At 40.3% G+C, this 26487-nt stretch overlaps 1 protein-coding gene across 3 annotated transcripts in view; it reads left to right on the top strand.

The window, feature by feature from the left end:
* The window catches only part of LOC122077968 (5'-deoxynucleotidase HDDC2), a 47794-nt gene that overhangs the window by 16059 nt on the left and 5248 nt on the right, over positions 1-26487 (top strand). For 2 of the 3 annotated variants that reach the window (XM_042643852.1, XM_042643851.1), the window contains exons 5-7: positions 184-263; positions 24855-24891; positions 25449-25490. In XM_042643852.1, coding sequence (XP_042499786.1) covers positions 184-263; positions 24855-24891; positions 25449-25490 — 159 coding nt within the window. Of the gene's footprint in view, positions 1-183; positions 264-12804; positions 19075-24854; positions 24892-25448; positions 25491-26487 lie in introns of those variants that run through there. The other variant, XM_042643853.1, reaches the window with a different exon arrangement.

The raw sequence follows: 26487 nt of genomic DNA, 5'->3' as shown, positions 1-26487 counted from the left end.
TCCAACGAGTATGCTTAGATAATTATTTCAGTGCTTATTCTTCTTCTATCCTTTTATAATTTGATCTCCATCAAGCTTACTCCTTTATATAAGTTTAAGAAATTCTGTTGTTGTAGGTAATTTATTGTTTATTTACTTTTAAATGTGGTTTACAATTCTTAATTCAGATTCTATTTTTTTCAGCAAATGAAATTGGTGAGTTGTGGATGGAATATGAGGAGAATTCTTCTCCAGAAGCAAAGATTGTTAAGGACTTTGACAAGGTACTTGTCACCTCTATCTTTCACTTTACCATTTGAAGTGCTATCTTGTCATTGAACCATGATGGACCTGATGAATTGATTATGCAGTATTTCAAAATTTGTGACATCAAACATGTCCCAACTGTTGGATCTTCAACTACTTACTGATTAACAACTAATTGTTATTCTCTTTCTTATTCTCAAAACTCTGGGCACTTTTGTGTTTTTCCTGCATCTAAAAGCTTAGAGGCATGCAAGTTGCAACAACATCAAAGGCACCGTGATGGGGACATCAAGACGTACAGCCGAAGGAAGAAGAAGACCCAACCTTCTTTGTGGTTGGAGGATTAGAAGGAGGAAGAAAAAGAAAAAGGAAGGCTCGATCCAACCTTCCTAGTGCTGGATCGAGTCCTCTCATTCCTTTCTTTGCCAAGATTGTGTGGCCCCCACCAAATCGGATATGTTAGTAGTTTTATTTCCTAAGATTTTGCCAAGATTGTGTGGCCCCCACCCAATCTGATATGTTAGTAGTTTTATTTCCTAGGATTTTGTTTATTTGAGTCTTTAGGTCAATTAGGAAACTAAATAAATATCCTATTGATTTCTTTTTAGAAAGTTTCTTTGTTTATGAAATAGCATTCCTAGAATATTCTTTTCTTTTTAGTAATTAGTCTCTTATTTATGTAAGACCATTGGCCACAGAATGAATTATTGAATGAATGAAAAGTTGTTGAAAGAAAAAGGCAAAGCCAGCGTCCCTCTCTCCCTCTCACGATCTCCTCTCATTCTCGGTCTCTCTCTTTTCTCATTCTCGTCCTCTCTTTCTCGACCCTCTCTCTTATCTCGACTTTCATCTCTCTTTTGCTGTTTCTGTCTTCTCTGTTGCTGCTACACTATTGTAGCCATTGTTCACAGTAATTGGAGATCACCTCCATTGAATAAACCCCACTTGGGTTGCCGCTGAGCACTACATCATCAAGCTGGACCTTTTTCCTCGTCAAACAAGGTGGACTGTACCTCTGTTTTGGAGGACTTCGGCTTCTCCATTTCTTCTCAGATTGGGACAGCAAGAAGGTAAGTAAAACCCCTCTGTTCCACATCCATTGACTGCCTATTATACCCATTTTCTCCTCCACTGAAATCTGAAATTAATCTCTGTTTTTTGAGCCATCTATTTTCTGCTGAAACTTGAAATTAATCCCTGCTGTTTTACGTTATTAGTTGACTGATTTTAGAGAACTGCACGGGTTGCTTATTATGCTTAGTATCTTGATTGATTTGTGCTAAACCTAACACATAATTGCTGCCATGTTCCTTTCCCCATGTCCCCACTTGAAGCTTAAGTAAGAGTTTATGTGTTTTTTCGCCTAGATTATTATTGCTTTTTGCAACTTTGTTTATTAGTCTAATTCTATTTTGCATGCTTAATCTTGCTTGCTGAGTTTCTTTTTGTCCTATCTACCCAAGTCCCTTGAGTTAACCTTACCTAGTTAGTTAATCTTGTAGGAAACCTAGTCACCTAGGAACTCCCTACATCATTTTGGTATTAGAGCATGGTTTTGTCTAGGTTTAGGGTAATTAGGTACTGCTGTCCCTTGTTTACATGTCTTACCTTTTGAGGTCTAGTCTCCGTCACCATCTGTCCGTGGTCGAGTCTGAGCTAAGAGAGCGATACTTTAGATTAGAGGACACCCTTTTCTTTCTTAAGTTGGCGGGACCAAATAGCATTGGACGCTATTCCCTCCAAAAGCATATACTTGAGAGGGAGATTTCTGACCTCAAGATTGAGAGGGCTAACTACCTGTCTCAATTGGAGACTCTGAGTAGACCTTGAGTCTTTGGTGGCAACCGTACCATTGGCTGCCCATTTCTTTATGTCCACTCGTAGTGGTAGAGTATACCAGGATATGTCTGACCCTCCTAGCACCTCCACCCAACCTGAGCAACTGGCTGAATTCATGAAAGCCGTCCAAGCCATACAGGAAACGCAAGCTGCCCATCTCCAAGCCCTTACAGATAAGTTGGCTGCCCTCGAGACAAGTGCCCAAAACCCTGATAGACGGCAAGGCCGTAACACAACTGGCACTGAACCTAGGGGCAGGGGCTCTAACCTTGAGGAAGTAAACGAAAATAACCAGACTGATGGTTATGACCAGATAGGGGATAACTTCCAAGGCCTAAGGCGTGGTAAGGATCAGGGTAGGGGTCGAGGCCCACCGCCAAGACGCCAAACCCAATATGGAGATGATGAGGGTTATGAGCATCATGATAGGGGCTTTGATGTCAGACGGATGATTAAGGTAGATGCCCCGACCTACGATGGTCAGATTGATGCTAGGATCCTTCTAGATTGGATCAAGCAGATGGATAGGTACTTTTATTTCTACGATATGCCAGAGGAAGTCCGCTACTGATTTGCTAAGTTCAAGCTTATTGGAGCTGCCCAGGACTTTTGGACAGACCTAGAGTACCAGGAGGACCACCTAGGAGTTGAGCCAATCACCACCTGGGTAGATATGCAAGAGCGGCTCAAGAGGGAATTTTTGCCTATCATTTATAGGCTCCAGTTGTTGAATGAAATGAATACCCTGAAGCAAGGGAAGTTGACCGTGACCGAATACATGAGCAAGTTCAATGATTTAAAAATTAGAAGCCGTATTCGGGAGGATGTTGAGTAGACACTATCCAGATTCCTTACGGGGCTAAACTCTGAAATTCAGTCTTGTATGGCACCCCACCTGGTGAGAGACGTTCCACAGGACTTCAAGATAGCCCTTGAGGTGGAATCCTCCATGAGAACTTATTCTCAGAGGAAGAGCTTCCAAGCTGGGGAGTCCCAATTTAGAAAACCACCCCAAGGCTCAACTGGATTCCCAAAACCCCCTGTTGCACCACAACGTCAATTTGACAAGGGTAAAGGAATTTTGGGTGAAGCACCCAAGAGTAGTGGGCAGCAACAGTGCTTCAAGTGTCTTGGGTTTGGTCACTTCTCCAGAGAGTGTCTCAATAGGAATCTTTATGTAGGAGAGCAGACCCCTGAAGAAAGTGACCAAGAGGGTTTTCAGGACCATGAGTATGAGGACCATAGATCAGATGAGACCATATCTGATGAGGACACCGAGGAGGCCGGTGACCTCAAGCTCGGCATTGTGCGTTGTATGGTCTCACAACCTAAGAGTAGCGATGATTGGCGACGAACTAATATTTTCATCACTTACACATGTCATCAGGGCAAGAACTACCACGTCGCCATAGACAACGGGAATTGCATGAATGTGGTCGCCAAGAGCGCTATTGCTCGAATGGGCCTCAAACCTGAACCCCACCCCAAGCCTTACAAGGTTGCTTGGGTTGATCAGTCCACCATTCTCGTTAATCTAAGGTGTTTAGTTCCCCTACACTTTGCAGGATATGAGGATCGAGTGTGGTGTGATGTCCTAGAGATGGATGTTGCCCACATCATTCTAGGTAGACCTTGGTTATATGACCGGGATGTCACCAATTATGAGAAGTCTAACACCTATGTCTTTGAGTTCAAAGGGAAGAAGATCAGACTGACCCCCAGTGCCTCTAGGGAAGTTAGGGTTCCAGAACACAAGGGAAGTACATCCAAACACACCGCCACCAAAACACTCAACATTTTAAATCAACAATTTGAAGGAGAGTGTCACGAGTCAGGGGTGATTTATGCTCTAGTTGCCGTACAAAGTAATACCGATAGGTCACACTTATTCACTGAGGCTCCTAGAGAAGTGCAACCCTTGTTGAGGAAATTCGAGAGATTATTCCCTGAGGAACTGCCTGATGAGTTACTGCTTGTGCATGACATCCAGTATGCTATTGACTTAGTTCCAGGATCCTCTCTCCCAAACTTACCCCATTACCGAATGAATCCCAAAGAACACGCCGAACTCAAACGACAAGTGGATGAACTGTTGCAGAAGGGATTTATTAGGGAAAGCCTTAGCCCGTGTGCTGTACCTGCCTTGCTCACGCCAAAGAAAGATGGCACCTGGCGTATGTGTGTTGACAGTAGGGCCATCAATAAGATCACTATCAAGTATAGGTTCCCTATCCCTAGGCTTGATGGCATGTTGGATATGATGGCCAACTCTTCAATCTTTTCGAAGATTGATCTCAAGAGTGGGTACCACCAGATTAGGGTTAGGCCTGGAGATGAGTGGAAGACAGCCTTCAAGACGAAGGATGGCGTCTTTGAGTGGTTAGTCATGCCTTTTGGCTTGTCAAATGCACCTAGCACCTTCATGAGGATGATGAATCAAGTGCTTCAACCATTCATTGGCAAGTTCCTTGTGGTTTACTTTGATGACATCCTCATCTATAGTAAGACCCCGTCTTCCCACTTGGATCACTTACAGAAGGTTTTTCATGTGCTCTTACAAGAGAAACTCTATGTCAACCTCAAGAAGTGTACCTTCATGAGTGATCAAGTCATCTTCCTGGGATTTGTTGTGTCAGCTCAGGGAGTATCTGCTGACCCTGAGAAAGTGAGAGCGATTGTAGAGTGGCCTGAGCCAACTAACATTCATGAGGTATGAAGCTTTCATGGCTTAGCCACTTTCTACAGAAGATTCATCTATCGATTTAGTTCTATTATGTCTCCTATCACCGATTGCATGAAAAAGAAGGAGTTTCAATGGACTAAGAGTGCTACGAAGGCCTTTAATGAGATTAAAAAGCTTATGACTGAAGCTCCAGTCCTGCGCTCTCAGATTTCTCTAAGGTCTTCGAAGTGAATTGTGATGCATCTGGTATTAGGATAGGTGGTGTCCTAGGACAAGAGGGCCACCCTATTGCCTATTTTAGTGAGAAGCTTAATGAAGCTAGGCAACGATATTCCACATACGACAAGGAATTCTATGCAGTTGTCCAATCACTGCACTATTGGCGACATTACCTTTTACCGCAAGAATTCGTGCTATTCTCTTACCACCAAGCTCTGAGATACCTGAGTGCCCAAAAGAAACTTAACCAGAGGCATGCCAAGTGGGTTGAGTTTCTCCAAGAGTACACTTTTGTACTCAAGCACAGACCTGGTGTCGAGAATACTGTCGTAGATGCACTGAGCTGGGTGAACATGTTCCTCATTCGCACCAATGCTAGGAGTCGGGCTAGTGTGCTACTCCAAGCAATGAGTGTAGAGGTTGTAGGGTTCGAGCGAGTCAAGGACCAATACCCCACTTATCTTGATTTTAGTGAGCCATTCACTTCCTTGAGTGAAGGCAACCCGGTCAACCGCTCGGACTTCCTACTTAGGGAGGGCTTCCTTTTTAAAGGAAGCAAGTTGTGCATTCCCAGGACTTCACTCCGAGATTTCCTGATCTGGGAATTGCATGCTGGGGGAGTCGCTGGCCATTTCGATCGAGATAAGACCATCACCCTCGTTGAGGACCGATTCTTTTGGCCAGGGCTGAAGAGGGATGTTGCTAGAGTTGTGAGTCAGTGTAGGACGTGCCAAACCGCCAAACAACAAAAGCAAAACACAGGGTTGTACACTCCTCTACCCGTTCCCCATTCCCCTTGGCAGGACCTTAGTATGGACTTCGTGCTTGGTCTACCAAGAACTTCGAGAGGCCATGATTCTGTTTATGTGGTTGTGGACCACTTCTCGAAGATGGCCAATTTCATCCCATGCTCTAAGACCTTCGATGCATCCATAGTAGTCAGAATTTTTTTTAATGAGGTTGTCAAGTACCATGGGTTGTCTCTCACCATAGTGTCAGATAGGGATGTTAAGTTCACCAGTCATTTTTGGAGGACCCTATGGCGGACGATGGGCACGAAGCTCCATTTCTCCTCCGCTTTCCACCCTCAGACCAATGGCCAGACCGAGGTTGTCAATAGGAGCTTAGGGAATTTATTGCATTGCCTCATAGGAGAACACCTTACCAGTTGGGATCGAGTCCTTAGCCAGGCTGAGTTTGCATATAATAGTTCTAAGAATCGTACCACTGCTCTGTCCCCCTTTGAGATCTGTTCAGGATACCAGCCCTGAGCACCATAGACCTTATCCCAGTCGTGTCTAGTTCCAGGACCTCCCAGTCAGCCAAATCTTTTGCTCAGCATATACATGATTTGCATGCAGGTATAAGAAGACAGATAGCACTGAGCAATGAGCAATACAAATCGAAGGCAGATGTGCACAGAAGGCTACAAGAGTTTCAAGAGGGCGATATGGTGATGGTAAGAATCAAGCCACAATGTTTTGTTAGGGGAAAAGCGAGCAAGCTGCATGCTCGTAGCACAGGTTCGTTCAAGGTACTCAAGAGGATAGGTGCCAATGCGTATGTTCTTGATCTGCCAGCTAGCATGGATATCAGTAATATTTTCAATGTTGAAGACCTAGTCCCATATGGGACCTCTACCTTTACCCCTTTCTATCCTGATGACATTGAAGACTTCCCCTTCAACATTGATGAGACTTCTGAGCCAAGCCAACCACTTCCCCCCACCTCATTACCACCTGTGCCTAAGGTCACGAGAAAAACTGAAGAAGTTGAGGAAATCCTTGATGAGAGGATTGTGTCCACACACACTGGAGATTCTAGAGAGTTCTTGGTCAAGTGGCGTGGACGTCCAGAAATTGACACCTGGATCACAATGCAAGAAGTCCAACAACTCAACCCAGACCGACTTGAGTATTACATGAGCTTTAATTCACCGGAGGTGAATTCTTCCAAGCCGGGGAGAGTTGATGGGGACATCAAGACGTACAGCCAAAGGAAGAAGAAGACCCAACCTTCTTTGTGGTTGGAGGATTAGGAGGAAGAAAAAGAAAAGGAAGTCTCGATCCAGCCTTCCCAGCGCTGGATCGAGTCCTCTCCTTTCTTTCTTTGCTAAGATTGTGTGGCCCCCACCAAATCGGATATGTTAGTAGTTTTATTTCCTAGGATTTTGCCAAGATTGTGTGGCCCCCACCCAATCTGATATGTTAGTAGTTTTATTTCGTAAGATTTTGTTTATTTGAGTCTTTAGGTCAATTAGGAAACTAAATAAATATCCTATTGATTTCTTTTTAGAAAGTTTCTTTGTTTATGAAATAGCATTCCTAGAATATTCTTTTCTTTTTAGTAATTAGTCTCTTATTTATGTAAGGCCATTGGCCACAGAATGAATTATTGAATGAATGAAAAGTTGTTGAAAGAAAAAGGCAAAGCCAGCGTCCCTCTCTCCCTCTCACGATCTCCTCTCATTCTCGGTCTCTCTCTCTTTTCTCATTCTCGTCCTCTCTCTTTCTCGACCCTCTCTCTTATCTCAACTTTCATCTCTCTCTTTTGCTGTTTTTGTCTTCTCTGTTGCTGCTACACTATTGCAGCCATTGTTCACAGTAATTGGAGATCACCTCCATTGAATAAACCCCACTTGGGTTGCCGCTGAGCACTACATCATCAAGCTGGACCTTTTTCCTCGTCAAATAAGGTGGACTGTACCTCTATTTTGGAGGACTTCGGCTTTTCCATTTCTTCTCAGATCGGGACAGCAAGAAGGTAAGTAAAACCCCCCTGTTCCACATCCATTGACTACCTATTATCCCCATTATCTCCCCCACTGAAATCTGAAATTAATCTCTGTTTTTAAAGCCATCTATTTTCTGCTGAAACCTGAAATTAATCCTTGCTGTTTTACCTTATTAGTTGACTAATTTCAGAGAACTGCGCGGGTTGCTTATTATGCTTAGTGTCTTGATTGATTTGTGCTAAACCTAACACATAATTGCTGCCATGTTCCCTTCCCCATGTCTCCACTTGAAGCTTAAGTAAGAGTTTATGTGTTTTTCCGCCTGGATTATTATTGCTTTTTGCTACTTTGTTTATTAGTCTCATTCTATTTTGCATGCTTAACCTTGTTTCCTGAGTTTCTTTTTGTCCTATCTACCCAAGTCCCTTGAGTTAACCCTACCTAGTTAGTTAATCTTGTAGGAAACCTAGTCACCTAGGAACTCCCTACATCACACTGTTTGACAACGTTCCGTTTTTGCGTTTTCTTGTTCCCAGAAATGGAGAAACAATCTAAAAAGTGTTTGATAAAGTTGTTCCGTTCACCCGTTTCTAGAAACATAAATCAAAATTTATGCCTATTTACAATTATAGAAACGAATTTGACGAAACAAGTCCGACTTGTTTCGTCGTTTCTAGAAACAAATTTCAGAGAAAAAAAGGCTATTGTGCCCGATAAATCTCTCAACTATTTAAACCTAAAAAGAGGCAACCGAACCCTCTCTCCCTTTTTGGCATCCGATGATGCTATGGGGGTTTTTGGTGGCATTATGTCTGCAAAAAATGTTTCGAGAATTAGGTTTATCAAACACCAAAAAATCTGTTTTTGTTTTCGGAAACGTGAAAAACCGTTTTCGCTGTTTCTAGACATGGAAACAGCAGAAACGTTATCAAACGGTGTAATGCGGGGCCGGTGGGCCCCACGAGAACCAACCCGATTGGATGTGGGCCCAATTAAATAAAAAAAGCACAAATATCAGAATCAATGGCAATTTTGTAAATTGTAATATTCCTAGAATTCCCAAGGAGCTATTAGCAAATAAAGAAGCAATAGGATATGGAAAGGATTATTATTTATTGCTTAAGGTCAAACTAGGAATAACATTCACTTGATGGCAGGGTGTAAATAAGAGGTTAAAGGAGGGGTATTAATATGGAATGAAACAAAAGACTGTCACAAAAGACAAAAGGCTTATGTAACGTATGAGTGGAGAGGGGTAATATGGCAGTGGGACTTAAAAGTATAGGATAGAGGAGAATAAAAGGAGAGGGGAAGGGTAACCTTGGAAAATATTAATATGACTTTAACACAAAAGGACAACAGCAATAAAGAAGGATAATGACTATGAGAGGAAAAGAAGCTTTAGGTCTTCTTCTTCCTTCAGACTGAATGGTGGTGAAAAACCAGGAACTCCTCAATTCGATCCAGTAATGAACCCATTAGCCCAACTTCTCAAGATTTTTCAGATTTGAACTCCCAACCCTTTGTACTCTAAAACCACCACAAGGATCAATGGTAGCAGCAATCAAGAAAAGTGAATAAGATCCCTGAAACAAGACCTGGCAGAAATCATAGAACAGCTTAGTTGCGGGTCAAGGTCTTCCACGTTTGGTGCAGTATTGAGAACTTATATGAAGGGGTTTGGGTCGCCTAGAAGAGGGCTTCCTTCGCTCATAATCTCAGCCCAAACAGATCAAGGGAGAGGCAGATCGACCCACCTGATTAGGACAGCAGCTGTCGCCCAGAAATAGAGCACAGGTAACAGTGGCTCAAGGATTAAGGACAGGTTGAGTTACAGGGTTCTGGTAGTGAACCAGAGGTAGTTGCAGATCTAACAGGGGTTTAATCTTTGATTCCAGAACAGAGAGGGAGAGAACTAGGGAAGGAGAATAAGAAGAAATAAAGAGGGAAAGAAGAAAGACAGTAGAAAAGTGAAGAAGGAGAAGAATAGGAAGTAGAGAGAGGGGAGGGGAGGAGACCTCACAGAAGGAAGACAGGGGGGAGATAGAGAAGAAGAAGAAGAAGAAGTGAAGAGGGAAGGGGATTCTTGTAGAGGAGGAGGAGAGAGAGAAGAAGGGGGGGGGAGAGGCAGCCACGCAGGCACTACTCAAATCAATTTTTCTTCATTAATCAACTATTCTTCCCATGAGTTACATGTCCAATATATAATAAAATAAAATTAAAAACCTTCTAATTAAAATTAAAAAACTAAGATAGAAATACAATCTCCTACACCTAAGCTAACAAAATAAAGAAACAACTAAGGACTCAAATATGGAACAAATATTCTCAAATAAAAATAAAATCCTAAATATTCTATTAAACTTAGAATCCAAATTAGTAACTTGGAACCCAAATTGGATCTGGGTCTTGATCCGGGTTCTGGAGCAGGCTTGGATCGATCCATCGGTGTGCTAGCTGCATCACGGTGCCTTGAGTTATGACAAACTAGGACCAATAGAGGAAGAAGAAGAGATTGCTGCCCACGATAGATTCCGCTATTGTCTATCGTGGGAAATTCCTTTATTTATAACTAAATAAAGTTGTAGTCTAAATAGGAAACCAAATAATACTAAAGCAACCTAGTCTAACTTGGAAAGGAAACAACTATACTATGTTGGGGCAAACCCCCAACTCGTGACTCATATCTCAGCACTCCCCCTCAAGCTGGAGTATGCATAGAACAAAAGAAAGCTCCAGCTTGGACCAACAAGAATAGAACATCAAACGCAATACCAGTCTTGAATAGCAGTTGTAGACTCCAGTGAGCACAGAGAGAGAAATCCAACCAACCGTCATCAAACCAGCAACAATATCAGCTCAAGTACACCAATCATCAACAACATCAGAAGGTAAAAATCATCGTGTAGAACCATCAACAACTAACAAAACATGTGTAAATGACACCAACTGCAATCCACAAAATATCATATATATCAGCAACTGTAGCATCAAAGGCTCTTCCCAATGAATGCAATGTGGGAGGTAGCAGTCAGCTCTGCAAAGGAGAAAAAGCTCTTCTCAAAAGAAGGCAAGTAGTGGGTAGTATAGGTTACTGCAGACCAAGTAGCAACATCAAGTTGCTGGGGACCAAATAGCAGCATTAGGTTGCTGGGGACCAATTAATAACATTGAGTTCCTGGGGACCAACTAGATTGCATTATTGCTGAATATAATTATCTTCAAAAGATAAAACTATTGTTGAGGACACGACCAGATAAAATAGACAAATAATAATCTTGAGCTGATGACTTGAGCAGATAAGAAATAGTGATGTAGAATTGATGCTGAACCAGCTTGACATTTTGGGCAATCTCAACCGAGACGAACTGGATCTGATTTGATTTTTGGGATCAATAGAATATTTTAGGATTTACTTTATTTAGGAAATATTGGGTCATTTTATTTGAGAAGATATGTAATATTTTATTTTGGGTAGTTGTTAGTCAATTAGGGAGTTACTAATTTGAGTTTATTACGTTTCTAATTTTATTAGTTAGACTTGAGGAAGTATTTAGTAGTTGCTATTTCAGTTTTAGATTTTAATTAGGCAAATATTCATTTCAGTTTATTGTATAAAGGCATGTAACCCAAGTAATTAGATAGATTTTGAATGATGAATTGAATATTTGGTTGAAACCTTGGAGGTTTTAATTGGTCAGGTGACCTTCTTCCTCCCCCCATTTGTGTGATTCTCCTCTTCTCCCCTGCAACTCTGAGTTCTCTCAGGGATTTCATCCTTTTCTCTACTGGCTCTCTTTTAAGTGGTATCAGAGCTGAAAGATCCCCATTCCTTCCCTTCCCATTCTTTGTTTTAGTTTCTACCGAGGCTGAGAACAATAAAAAAAAAAATCTCTATTTAAACAGAGAATCGAGTCCTTTCCCCTCAACCCTCCTCTGTCTACCAGCGACTCTCACCTTTCCCTAACCTTGCTGAAGCAACCATCTTTCTTTCCCTTCCCATCGTAACCTAACCCTGTGAAAAAAAAAAAAAAAAAAAACTCATCTCTATTCAAAATAGAGAATAGAGCCAGTCCCAAACCCTTTCATCTTCCCTAGAAACCCACCCTATTACTCCTCAAACAAAAACCCATCCTCCCTTCGAGTCAGCCCTACCATGGCAGATCCCCACTGCCCTTCTCTCCTTTTGTTTCCTTTGATCGAACCCCTTTCCTAGGATTCTGCCAGAGCAACAAGAAAAAAAATCAGAGCAACAGAGAGAGAGAGGACATAATGAACAGACAAAAGAAGGAAGGAAAACGAGAAGAAGAAGAAGAAAGAACAGACGAAGAAGAAGAGAAAAGAAGAACTTACATACCTAGTTCGAAATTCTTGCCGCATCCTTGTGAATTTTCATTCCACCATCTCCTAGTCTTCCGCCATTTCTCCTGGAGTCTCGCCTTGGTTGGAATCCTGTGGTCTCTCCATCAGCAAGCTCCCTGATCTGCTGCTTCCATGATTCCAACTACAAGAAGGAAGAAAGCCCTCTCCTTTGTTAGTAAAACCCACCCTCACGATTCCCCTTTTGCCCCCTTTTCTTTAATTACCTTTTTCTTTCCCTATTTAACCTTCCCTTTCACTTTTATCACTTTCTGTCCTAATTTTTTCTTTAGCTTCCAAATTTACCCTCCCCTCTTTATATTCCATTGTGCTTTTTAATCCAGTCCAAGTATTTACAATTCTGCCATCTTTTAGGAAATAAAAAAAGTGAACCTCCATATTTACAATTCTGCCCATACTTGCCTAGTGGAGTTGTCTTCTTTGTGTGAGGCCCATAGCAAATTCTGAATACAAATCTGGTCATGGAATCTTTTGTGTTCAAGTTCAGAGTTTGCTTGCCCAATGGAAAACCTTCTAAATTGTTAATTGATGAGCGACTAAATGATAATTTTGTCTCAAGATCTGTGGTGGATATATTGTCAAAAACCAATTAGATTATTTTTGAGTAAGAGGATGATGTATTCGTTGAATTTTCTATTTCTCATTATTATGATGGTGTTTTTTGTGAAGTGTTTTGACTCTCCTCGATGCATTATTAAATTAGGTCGATGTTGGTTGGAGTAATAAAACGGCATCCTTGATCGTGACAACAATATGTGCACCCTCCAGGCTTACCACATGTATACAAAATTTAATCTTCATGGATTGGTTGAGTTAAAGAAACTGATACCTCCAGTACAACCACAAGACGTACCAAATGCATCAACATAAGTGGAAGACCGTCCTATTGTAGAACAGGTGATGACAACAGAAAGTGAGAATCGTGGATCAAGTAATGAAGGACATCAATGCAGTGCCAATTGTTGACCTTCATGAGTTTGCTTCCCCATGAATTTTTGGACTTAAATGCACCTCCACAGCTACACATCTTGGATTTTGTTCGCAATGCAGACAATGAGCAGTTCACCCCCGCTCGTATTTTTTATTGTTATCATTCTTTAAAAATCGTGCACGAGTTTTTCTGAACATCGGGGGAGTTGATGCAGAATTGAGGCTGAACTAGGCTGACCCTTTGGGCAATCTCAACCAAGACGAACCAGATCTGATTTGATTTTTGGGATCAATAGAATATTTTAGGATTTATTTTGTTTAGGAAATATTGGGTTATTTTATTTAGGAAGATATGAAATCTTTTATTTTGGGTAGTTGTTAGTCAATTAGGGAGTTACTAATTTGAGTTTATTTCATTTCTAATTTTATTAGTTAGACTTGAGGAAATATTTAGTAGTTGTTATTTCAGTTTTAGATTTTAATCAGACAAGTTTTCATTTCAGTTTATTATATAAAGGCATGTAACCCAAGTTATTAGACAAATTTTGACTAATGAATTAAATATTTGGTTGAAACCTTGGTGGTTTTATTTGGTCAGGTGACCTTATTCCTCCCCTCCTTTTTGTGATTCTCCTCTTCTCCCCTGCAACCCTGAGTTCTCTCAGGGATTTCTTCCCTTTCTCTACCGGCCAGCATCAAATAGCAATATCGAATAGATAATTCCAAGCACTGATAACTCAAGAATATAATATAATAATCTCCAATCTCCCCCTCATGTGTAGCATTACACGTGGACAAATAATTTCTAATCATCAGCATGTCAAAGGATGAGCAGCACAAATAATCTCATAATCAAGAGTATCACAAATATATCCCAATAAAAGAATCTCCAACCACCATGTCATGACAGATGAGCATCAAATAAAATGTCCATCAAGAGTAGCCACAACCAATATCCTCCAATAAGAGCAATTAGACCATCACTCCGTGTAAGTACCCATCTCTTAAAAAAATATTGCACCCCATATTGATGTGATCTAGGGGCCAAAGACCCAAAATTGGGTGTTTTGCGCCCACAAATGGCAAATCTGTAATTAATCCATGCAATCCTGGTGTTGAAACGAATTATGGGCCCACCCAAGGGTGGTAAAACTCAATTACTATGAAGTAGTGGCAATCTGGTAATTAAGCAGAATTTTTCATGGGGTCTATTGGTAAATAAAAGGGCGAAATGGCATGACTGTAAATTATTGAACTTCAATTATAGGCAAAGACAAAATCAAAGGAGGGGTAAACTTGGAAGTGAAGAAAGTGGGACATTAATGGAAAACCAACTTAAAAGAAAGGGATAAAGGGCATGATATAAGGAAAAAACAACCCAAATAGGGGTTGTTTCCTACCTTTGTTTCCAAGCAGGAATGGAAGCAGCGGAAACCCAGGAAGAAACTGATTGCGACCCACAGCAGTGGAGATAACCATGGGGAACAAATTCTGTGCCCTCGACTGTTGACCAAGAGACCACAGCCAAGAAACAAGCAAATCAGTAGAAAAATTTTCAGTCCATGAGCAACATATCAATTGTTAACCTCGCAAGGAGCAGCGGGTGGTTGCAGCAAGGCTCTAGCGGTAAAGCTCTAGGCAATAACCAAGTTGGAAAATCTGCACGCCACCAGTTGTTCGATTGCAGGAATCAACAAGTCGACATGCAACCAGCATAAAAGCAGCGAAAAAATAAATAAATTAACAGCAAATCAGCAGCCGAAGCAGGCCTTTCAATCTCCAGATGAGAGAAGTAAACAGCAGCAATCGGTTTCCTCAAGTAGAGAGTCCAGCGAGACCACAACAGCAACATCTGATGCAGAAAAACCTAGCAGTAGGTCTGAGGTCACAATAAACTTCCTCAATCGATCAGTAAAATCAGAGGGGGAGATATAGCAGCAGTAAAACGATGGATGAGACAAACACAAACAATAGCATAATTGATTTCAATGATGAACAGTACCAGATTTTTTTTTTCCTAGCAACAATAATCAAACACAGATTATTCTATTTATTTATTTTCTTCTTCTTATTCATGGCTCTGATACTATGTAACAAAATCAAAGAGTTGTGATAAACCATGACCAATAGAGGAAGAAGAAGAGATTGCTGAACCCACGATAGATTCCTTTATTTGTAACTAAATCAGTTGTAGTCTAAATAGGAAACCTGCTCCAAACAGGATACCAAATAATACTAAAGCAACCTAGTCTAACTAGGAAAGGAAACAACTATACTAGGTTGGAACAAACCCCCAACTTGTGACTCATATCTCAACACAAGTGAAGCTTCTGCCAAACAGCAATGCGGGGTGGAGTGCTTGCCTCTCTCTGGATAAAATAGTAACAGAGCAACGTCATCAGTCTGGAAAGTCAGAATAGTTGTCAAGGAGTCGCTTTCTCCTAGGCGTCCAGGCTCTTTCTTAGGGCAAGGAGACAACACGCCTTGTTGCACTTAAATGTAAGGCTAGATAGAAAACTACCCAACCCCATTAGGATCATTAACAACCACAATAGGTAATGACACTAGGTCTGTGATGCGGATCCGGGTTCCAAAAGCTGGAATCGGATCGCTTAGGGCCCACAATAGGGTATTAACTCAAAGATTCAGGAGTGATGGCAGTTCTGTAAATAAACTAAAGCTTAGGGGAAGTGGCAGTTTTGTAATTACATGAAAACTTAGAAGGGAGTGGCAGACTTGTAATTAGACTGAACTTAAAACATAAGCAAAGGGTAAATAGGTTAGTTGAAAGGGTAGTTCAGGAATTACAAATAAATTCTGGACAAAAAGAGAATAATTAGTAAAGGAAGGTCAAACCAGGGAATTAGATGCCATAACAACCCACGATTCAAGGAAGAGATTGGAGTTGTCTTCAACCTCTGGTTGGAAACCAGAAGCGGAAAACCAGTTGCAGCTTCAACAAGGAGAACTTCCCTAGTGCTCTGTTGGATCTCATAGTTTAGGGCTAGGTTCCCAAGTCAAGCCTCTTGGTTGCAGCTAAGGGATACCCAAAACAGTAAAGTAAGAGGGGAGATCTGATGTCTGAACTATAACTGCCGGTAGAACCAAAACCAGAACTGGTTCTAGGTAGGGAAAACTCACCTGCGAGGAAGATTAGGAGGCAACTACGCCAGGTTTGGGTCGCCCTAGAGGGTTTAATCCGACCCTAAAAATTTCAGTTCTAACCGATCTTCCACTGGAGAGTTCAAACAATTCCTTAGGGCTGGAGTACGACAGTTGCAGAACAGGGTAAGGAATCAAACCAGAGATATTAAAGAGGAAGAAGAAGAAATAAAAGGGAAGTAAGGGAATGGAGGAGAAGAAATTAGAAAATTTCAGAGAGGGAGGAATAGGGGATCGGAAGCCATGGTTCACACCCAAAATCTTAACCAAGTTTTAATTTTCCAAAATATGAATTCTTCATTAAGTTACATCAATATAAAGACAAGCAAAGTGTAAAAATGGAAGCTAAGTAAATTGGAAACTACCCTAAATAACAACTGAAATAAAATCTCCTACTAAACTTGACCACACCCTACACTAATAATTAAGGAAACAAAAATCACTAAATTACTCCCCAAAATTTCCCACGTCTAATTGCATCAACTCTCCCGGTCTTAAAAGAACTCGACGGAGTGCTCCCAAGATTCTCTTGTAATTCATTTGTCGATGAGGTGGCACATATCTCAAAGCAGATGATGAGAATATAGCACCATGAGGAGGGAGAGTAGGCTGATGTGTCATTGGAGCAGGAGTCAGTCGACGACGTGGCATGTCTAATAATGCGTGTGCCATCATTAAATATGTATGACCTCCTTGCTTCACCTTGATAGTGTTCCGTGCACCATTATAGAGAATACCTGTATGTCGTTGTCAAGGTCGCCCTAGAAGAATGTCGTAGTGCGCCAATAGGGTGACCGAGCAAGAAACATGGTATTGCAATGGCCCAAACTGTAGATGTACTCGAACAATTGCAGTGGCCTTTTCTCGAGCTGTGGGTCCAAAGCCTTGCACATGAATATTCTTGAACAATTGCTTTTGTGGAAGGTTATGTGCTCGAACAAATTCAGCAGGTATGAAGTTTACTTCTGCCCCAGTATCAACGACTATATGAATATCAGTAGGATTAGAACCTTGCAGAATAGTACCCTTTTGTCTGAAGAGAGGAGCCTTGTCAATTAGTCTGTTTGAGAAGGATGTAACACTAGCGGAATGAACTTCTACATCCTCATCATCATCATCATCAATATCATCTTCATCGAGGGGATAATGATATAAACCAGGATCAACATTATCACTTTTCTCTATCGGTTGCTTCTCTGCTGCATTCATGGAACCAGTCCTATTGGGACACTTGTTGAGGTAGTGACCCTTCTCGCCACAACTATGGCCTTGTTCGTCACCCAATCACTATCCTTGTTGAACCTTGACCTCTTTTCTTCAACTCTGCGAGCTTCAGACTTCTTTTCCTCCATACGTGGTGGTCTATAAACTGGAGGACTCTTGAGGATACTTTTCCAGTAAATGGGCTTCTCTTCAGCTGTCTTGGCATGAGTTGCTGCCACATTAACGGACCTGAAATCAGTGTTAGCCAATTCGAGTCGGATCGCAGTACTTAGCCCACTGGTATATCGCATCACCTATTGCTGGTTTGTTTTCTGAAGTCGACACTTTGAAGATAGTTTGTGGAATTCGAGGGTGTAGGTATCCACATCCTTGTTGCCTTGTTGCCTTGTTGCAAATTAAATAATTTATGGAACATCTCCTTCTCATAATTAAGAGGAACAAATTTCTTAGTCAGGATTTGCTTCATGACTTCCCAATTGGTAACGGGTTCAAGTCTTCTGATAAACCTTGCATATGCAGTACATCATCCCAGCATGAACATGCATACCCATTAAACTTAGTGAGGATGAGTTTACCGCTCTTCTCGTCCGGAAGAGATTTATAAGCAAAAGTACTCTCCACTTTGGTAAGCCAGTTAATGAATTCTTTAGGTCCTTTTTCACCATTGAACTCTGGAACTTTAACTTTGATGTCATAATCCCTATCAGAAAATTTTCGGGTAACATCCTGGGGGACAATGAGATTAAGTTGCTACCTATGAGGTGTATCTTTGATCCGTAAGGTATTGAACTGAGGAGGTAGTGTAGAGGATCCTTCTTCAGCTCGTTTGTCGGACCTTTTCATAAAAGCAGTCATCTCTTCCATAAACTTATCAAAGGACTGAAGCCTAACATCAGTAATCTGTTGATTCTCACGCAGTACCCATTGACCCTCAGCTAATTCACGATACAATTTTTGTAGCTCATCATTTGTGACATGACCTGCCATGGTCAGGAAATTTGCTCTGATACCACTTGATGGAGGGTCGGTAGAGAAAGAGAAGAAATTTTTAAGAGAACTCAGAGTTGCAGGGGAGAAGAGGACAATCACACAAAGGTGGGAGGAATAAGGTCACCTAACCAATTAAAACAACCAAGGTTTCAACCAAATATTTAATTCATCAGTCAAAATCTGTCTAATAACTTGGGTCACATGCCTTTATATAATAAACTGAAATGAAAACTTGCTTAATTAAAATCTAAAACTGAATTAGCAACTACTAAATACTTCCTCAAGTCTTACTAATAAAATTAGAAACGAAATAAACTCAAATTAGTAACTCCCTAATTGACTAACAACTACCCAAAATAAAAGTTTACATATCTTCCCAAATAAAATGACCCAATATTGCCCATGTGGGCTTTTGAATTTTATGTTGTTGGGCTTCTGGCTCCTTTTAATTATGCCCATGTGGATTTTGTGTTGTATTAGACATGTCATTTGTGACATGTCTTCCACTCCTCAAGCCCATTGGGCCTTGGATGCTGTCCTTTTGGACATTGGTTACCCTTATAGAGTTTGTAATCTCCCTTGGGGGATATATTCTCCCTCCCCCTTCTTTTATTGCATTTATTAATTCACCACACAAAAAACAAAAAAAAAAAAAAAGAAAAAAAGACCCAATATTTCCTAAATAAAGTAAATCCTAAAATATTTTATTGATCCCAAAAATCAAATTAGATCCGGTTCGTCTTGGTTGAGATTGCCCGAAGGGTCAACCTGGTTCAACCTCAATTCTGCATCAGTCTGATTACAGAGTACAAAATCAGCTTATATTTCCATAAACAAGACACAATCAGCCCCTCAAGTGTACCAACAAGACTAGGACTAAACCCACTAGCATTCTCAGCAACCTCCGGTCAATGTACCCTAGCCGTAAGTCACAGAACAATCCAAAACTGAGAAAAATAATTTATATCAGATCTCAGACACGAGATAGATCAAATGGCAGGGATTACCATCAAATATTGAAGACCATATTATGAAGGAAATCTCAGAATTTCAGCCTGACATAAGGGCTGAATCAGAATCTGGAGCACTTCTTGAATTAGGGCAGAATTGAGAGATTTCTTGTATCTCAGCAACCAGGCCTCAGTAGGCCAAGCAACCTGGTCAAGTATCCTTTAATGGCCCAAGGGTCTGGAAGATATGGCAACAACACTGCTGCCCAGAAAGTCTCCAGAATAGGTAGCCGCATTGAATGACCTCCTCAGATCATGGCAGCAAAAGCAGTTGATGAAGGACTTCAGAAGGCCTTCGAATTGGTCTCAGATAGAACAAATACTACTCAAAAAATAAAGAACAAAGAAGGGGTGAAGTGGGAGATTTGATGGACAGAGGAAGAAAGGGATAAGTGGCTCTCTCAGCCCAGGCCTCTCACCTGTCTCAGACTCTCAATCCCATCCTCTCTCAGGACAATAGGGGAATGCACAAAGCAATCTTTATGCATCATAAATCATGGTGATGACCTCTAGGTTTGATTACATTATATAGGCATGAGTTGTTTGCCCCCGAAGAAAGTGAAAAAAAAAAAAAGGAAAGGAAACAAAGACTAAAGAAAGTTTCTTAAAGAGATCTTCCTTGTACAGGAATAACCAAAAGGAGTAACATAAAAAAGGAAATAAATTAGACCTTCTAGAATGATCCATCAAGGAAATCACCACTCTAGGAGTCCATATGGAACCGGCAACACTCTTCACGTGAACAGTAAAAAATTCTTTTTTTTTTTTTTTTTCTAAGTTTTATTCTAGTCCTCTTCTTCATGATTTGATCTACATCAACTTGCCCCATTTTAGAAAAAACTCGACCTTAATTTTTGAGCATTTGAATGAACACCTTGGTGTGATGAAGGTCAAGCTGCAGTTCATAGTGAAACTCGGGTAGATCTTCGAAGACATTAATGTAGTCTAGAGGATGAGGTGCTCGTTCGTCTAAGTACTTACGGGGAATAATGAATTCCTTATGCTTAACTGCAGCATCTTCAGACTTGTCCATAGGGTCGTCCACGAATGTGTCTTTGACTTCTTCATACTCAAGTGCAATATGGAGCTCTTTTGGTTCGTCTTATTAGTGGTTCTTGATCAATTCAGTTGATGCGTCGACCACTTCTTCAACTATAAGGAATAGAAAGGGTAGGCTCTTGTTGACATTGCTGGAACTTCTTCAGCATTAACCTCAATCTTGTTGCTCTTCCATTTTCAAACTTATCGGCTGCCACAGTAGCATCCCTTGGAGGTGGAGGGTAGAGGGACCAAAATGGGCTTCAAACTTTTTCTCAAAAATGGTCATGCGGTCTAATAGATGCTTCAAGTTCTCTTCAATTATGAATGTCTCTTGGTGGTAATTCTGTTGAAGGAAGAGATTTTTTTGGATATATTTTGGTAGGTATTTGTTCTTCAACTTGTGCTTCATCTCTGCCCAAGTTCGTCTTCTAACACTAAGTCTCTCTTCATGGAATTTCCACCACTCTCTAGCATGACCGGTCAATCGTAAGTTAACAAATGAAGCTTCTGCTCCTTTGTGATGGAGGGCCGGTAGGGGTAGGGAAGAAATCCTTGAGATGGGTCTCAGAGTTGCAGGGGAGAGAGAGGAATCACACAAAGAAAGGGGGGTAAGAGGATCGCACACAATGCCCGCAGGTTCTTCACCAAAACCAAACTCAATTCATCTTCTCAATCTTCAATCTGTGTTTTAATTGAACGATTACATGTATTTAAGTAGTAAAAGACAACCAACATTTAAAAGAAACATACTCTAATTTGGAAACTCAAATTAATTGGAAACTAAATCCTAATAGCTATCTCCTACTTAAGCTACCAAAAATAAAAGATTGCGTGAAAATAGAAATAAAATCCTAAAATATCCTACTAGCCAAACACCCAAATTGGATCCGGTTCAACTCTATCTGGATACCTAGATGGGTTTGGGTCGGTCCAAGGGTGTGCATCTGCATCAACTATCACAATGTTGAGAAAAACTCATCCACGAGTTTTGTAGAATGGGAGAATCAACACCAATCGATCGACATCCATCCTTGCCTGTATGAAGTCACCATTAAAACCATGATCGAATGCTGTGAAATCCACAATGCGAAGTTCATTGGTGAAGTAGTTATTTGAAAAAATAAAATCGATCAATTCACTGAAGAGATCAACCGGTTTAAATTTTTCCACAAGTTGATCTTTAACGTCCAATGACACCATCTCAACTTCCATCATTGGTGACTCATCTTCTGGCTCGTCCACTTGTTGTTCAATGGCTGAGATTACGTAGTTGAAGGTAGAGTGCGTACAATCAGATGTGACTAGTGCTTGGGCTTTGATGTCGTCGCAGTTTTTTTGAATCTCATTTTCTCTTGTATTAATTGTATTTGTTGACGGATATCCAGTAAAATATCTAGATCCATTAGCTAGGTTTGCTATTCGGAATCGTTATGGACCCACACAAATAAGTACTCAAATCAAGGAGTGAGTGGCAGATTTGTAAATAACTGAGATTCTTAAGTGGATGGTATATTGTAATATTGAAAATTCAAATGGAAACACAAGAAGTGTGCAACGTATGAAGGGCAGGGGTAAAATTGGAAGTTTCAAAAAAAGATAAGACAAAACGGAATGGAGGAAAATAGGAGGCACGGTTTAGGAAAGTAACAACTAAACAATCGATTATTTAGTGGGAGGGTTACTGACAGACTTCCATCCACTTCTTGTGAGCAGCGAGGATGACAGAGAATGATGCGACTTTGAAGGACCTAGAGATGAGGAAACCGCAAGGAGGGTTGCTGCGATTGGCGATAGGTGAGGTGTCAATGCAAGGGAAGGTCGATGATTGCTGATGGCGACTGATCGGAAGACTTCGAATTGGGTATGGATGCTGTTCTCACTGTTTCTAGTGCTATCTTCTCTTCTTCTTTTTTTTTTTTTTCTCTGTTTCTCTCTCTCTCTATGGGGATGTTGGCGGAACCCTAGAACAAGGAAGGGTTTTGATGATTTTCTTCTTTTTGGTTTTCTTTTGATACTGTTGGAACACTAGAGGGGTTTCAATCGATGGCAAAGTGGAGCAGCTGTGTGGTCTCGGTTGGAGCAGTAGGAGTCGAAGGATGGGGACGATGGGGATTTTTTTTTTCTTCCCTTCCCGCTGTTACAGCAAGAAAAGGGTGGTTAGGAATCGAAGGGGATTTGATGGCAGGGTTGATGGTGGATTGCTCTCTGTGGCAGAATAATAATGGAGAAACAGGAAGAAGATAGAATAGGGAGGGAGAACGAAGGGAAGGATCCTTCGGCTCTGATACCAAGTTGATGGAGGGCCGGTAGGGGTAGGGAAGAAATCCCTGAGATGGGTCTCAGAGTTGCAGGGGAGAGAGAATCGCACACAATGCCCGTAGGCTCTTCACCAAGACCGAACTCAATTCATCTTCTCAATCTTCAATCTGTGTTCTAATTGAATGATTACATGTATTAAAGTAGTAAAAGAAAACTAACATTAAAAAGAAACCTACTTTAATTTGGAAACTCAAATTAATTGGAAACTAAATCCTGGAATAAAAGATTGCATGAAAATAGAAATAAAATCCTAAAATATCCTACTAACCAAAGACCCAAATTGGATCCGGTTCAACTCTATCTGGGTACCACTTCAAGTGAACAGTAACCACTTCAAGTGAACAGTAAAAGAAATATTTTTCTTCTAATTTTTTTAATAGTCGTCTTCTTCATGCTTTGATCTACATCACACTTCACAGGTTTACGTTGATTTATGTTTATTGTTTTGTTTTTCAATGAATATGCTTATGTTATATTCTATGCTTTGTTTATTATATATTGATTTTCTCATATTAAGTTATTGCAATCATAGTTATATCATATTGCATATAAGCATAATTATATAAAATTATCATTGCTATATAATATGTATACTGCACGCCTAAGGTGCCTAGGAAACAGTTAAATGGGCGCCTTGTCGCTGAGGCGCCCCTCTAATGCCTTGGGTTGCCTGGTCGCCTTCACAACTATGGCTCACTTAGGCACCTTGTTAGTGTTGCCTCCAGACTCCCTTTGATGCCTTGGGTCACCTAAACGCCACGACAACCATGCAAGTCAGTGGTTAGGAGTTTGTGCCTCTGAATGCGAAGCATTGAATAGAAAATAAGAATTAGGTGATGTGTATAATCCAAGGGAGGAACAACATTGAATAACCTGAAGTCTTAATGCCGTTACTGAAGGATTGAACAGAGAAAAACAAGAAACTAAGTCTTGAGGTCATAAATAAGGTGAGATTTGAGACGTTCAAAGAGGAATGGTGGGGAGGATTATGTAGAAGATCTGAAAGTAAATTAATATTGAAGATAAGTAGGAAGAAGAATAAAAAAATGAAATAAGAAAAGAAAGAAATTACTCTAACTTATGGATTTAAAGAGTGCTATACAATATAAATTATAAACACTGGCAAAAAAGGAAAAGGAAAAACACTAATATATTTATATTTGACTTACAATAAATCTACTCTCCGAAATCGAGATAAAAACTATGACTAATTCTAGGATATTAAAGAACTCATTAAGCTGATGTAGAAGCTAATTTGCTGTCTGCTGATAGCCACAAGAAACCAATGTTGGAGCCCAAGAATAGAGCCCAATTTCAGTCCATGTGAAAGCATATTGTTAAGCCCGTATAGAAACCCTTACTTAGGCCCAAAATGATGCTCACATGAAGTCCTTCATTTGACACTTTTGAGCAGTAGTCCCAATTGAACAATTAAGTCTATCATTAATGGACAACTTTAGGCTTGAGAGGACTGGTTCGACACAAACCCTGTTGATGCTTAATGCATTCGGTTGGTAGCCAACTATAATTTTGGTAACTGATTGTACATTTTCTAGATTTTCTCCTCTCAATAATATTCAGTTATAAGTAAGAGAAAATCTTTTTTGTGTAATTATCCTCAACATAGACATAGTTTTGAGTTAAAATCATGGTGCATTCACCTAATACCACATATTCTACCCAAGGAATAAAGTGCATGAGCTTGGTACCAATAATAAGTTTGGTGGGATGGGGTGTTGGGTGGAGGGGCATGTGTATTTAAACTTAGTGGAACTATTGAATCAAACAAGAAAAAGTTCTGATTGTCATGTGGGCCTCGACTAATGAAACAACTGATTGTTAAACACTTATCTAATGTCGGCCTCTACCAAGAACAACTGATTGTTAGGTTTCTTTAAGAAAAAAAATCTGAATGATATCTAATTTTTACTTCCGTGATGATAGATGAATCATATTTTCCCTTTTCTTTTCCTGACTATATTGTTACCAGAGGAATTTTAGTGCTTTTTCATGGTTACATTTTTTTTTCCTAGTTCCTGTTGAGTAAGCTTATACTGATACAAGTTTGTTCTTTCAGGTGGAGATGATACTTCAAGCCCTTGAATATGAAAGTGGTAAAGCTTTCTATGTTGATTCTTTGTCAGTGCAACATTTATAATTTATTAGAGATGCTTGTAGAAACCTTCCAGAATATTTTCAAGTTCTTCATTCTAATCCTTTGGTTCTTTATTTATCTATTTATGTTTGTTTAGGTATGGGTTGTCTGTTTAACAGTTAAGAAGCATAATATTATACTTTAAAAGCATTTTCTGACGTCCACAATTTTTGATGGACAATTTTTATATGTAGTCTATCTAAATATGCATGTTGTAGGTTCTATTCGTAGTGCTGTTGCAGTTCCCATTTGCAAATCTGAGATTTCAGGCATCCCTAATTATACATCCTTATAGTCACCATATAATAAAGTTGGCCTTGAAGGTCAAAATCCAAGTTTGCAAATTGTCCTTTTTGTTGCATGCACTGTTTACGTTCACTGAGTGACAGTTAATAGCAGTTGAGGAGAGCAAATTATTCAGTAGGATCAGAATTGTAGAAGTGTGATTGTATTATCGTATCTTATGTATTAACTGGACTTACGGAAAATGGATATCATTTTTTTTCCCTGATGCAGAGCAAGGGAAGGTTTTGGATGAGTTTTTCCAGTCAACTGCAGGTATAGATTTTATATTTTTCAACTTATTCCTTGCTTCTTTACTTTGTTTTAGTAGGCATGCTAAAGTTTTCAGGGTTCTCCATTACAAAAATGAAGACTGAGAAACTTTTAGATTCAGGTTATTTGCAAAAGAATAGGATTCCTCAACTTAAAAAATTAAATAAATACATGCAATTTCAAGAACTGAAATGAGAAAGAGAAGGCCACCCATATTTGTCTTAAATTCTTGTAAGGGTGCTAGTGATGTAGATACGCACCCATGGAGCGATCCATACCCATCTGGGCATCCAACGAGAGATGAACCGGACCCATATTGAGTCTTTGGCTAGTAGGATATTTTAGGATTTTTATTTTCATGCAATCTTTTAATTTTTGGTAATTTAGGTAGGAGATTGCTACTAGGATTTAGTTTCCAATTAATTTGAGTTTCCAAATTAGAGTAGGTTTCCTTTTAATGTTGGTTTTCTTTTACTATTTAAATGTATGTAATCGTTCAATTAGAGACAGATTTGAAGAATGATGAATTGAGTTAATGTTTGAGAGCCTGAGGGATGTGTGTGTGATTTTCTTTCCCCCCCTTCTTGTGCGAATCTCCTCTTCCTCCTCTGCGACTTTGAGTTCACCTCAGGGTTTCTTCCTTACCCCTACAGGCTCTCCATCAATTCATATCAGTTCCGAAGGTTCCAATTCCGTCCTCCACTTAACCTCCCTTCTTCTTTCCCTGGCTGTGTTCTAACCCTTATCTCCTTCCCACCCTATTTCTGTTCTCTAAAGAGAACTGAGAACAAAAGAAAAAAAAGAAGGAAAAACCCCTTTGTTCAACACAGAGAAGCTGAACCGAAACCCCAACCCACCGTAGCCACCAGCTTTCCCAAATCCCCTATTGTTGAAGCCCCAGCCCTAATCCCTCCCTTTTTCTCCTCCCTTCGATTCCCAACCAGAAGACCCTCACCGCCTCCTCTTTCCCTTTTCTGCCAGCAGCAAGTGAAGAAAAAAA

The sequence above is a fragment of the Macadamia integrifolia genome, chromosome 5 (genome assembly GCF_013358625.1).
Source record: "Macadamia integrifolia cultivar HAES 741 chromosome 5, SCU_Mint_v3, whole genome shotgun sequence".
NCBI classification, from domain to species: domain Eukaryota; kingdom Viridiplantae; phylum Streptophyta; class Magnoliopsida; order Proteales; family Proteaceae; genus Macadamia; species Macadamia integrifolia.
This window is presented reverse-complemented; position numbering and strand designations above follow the sequence as displayed.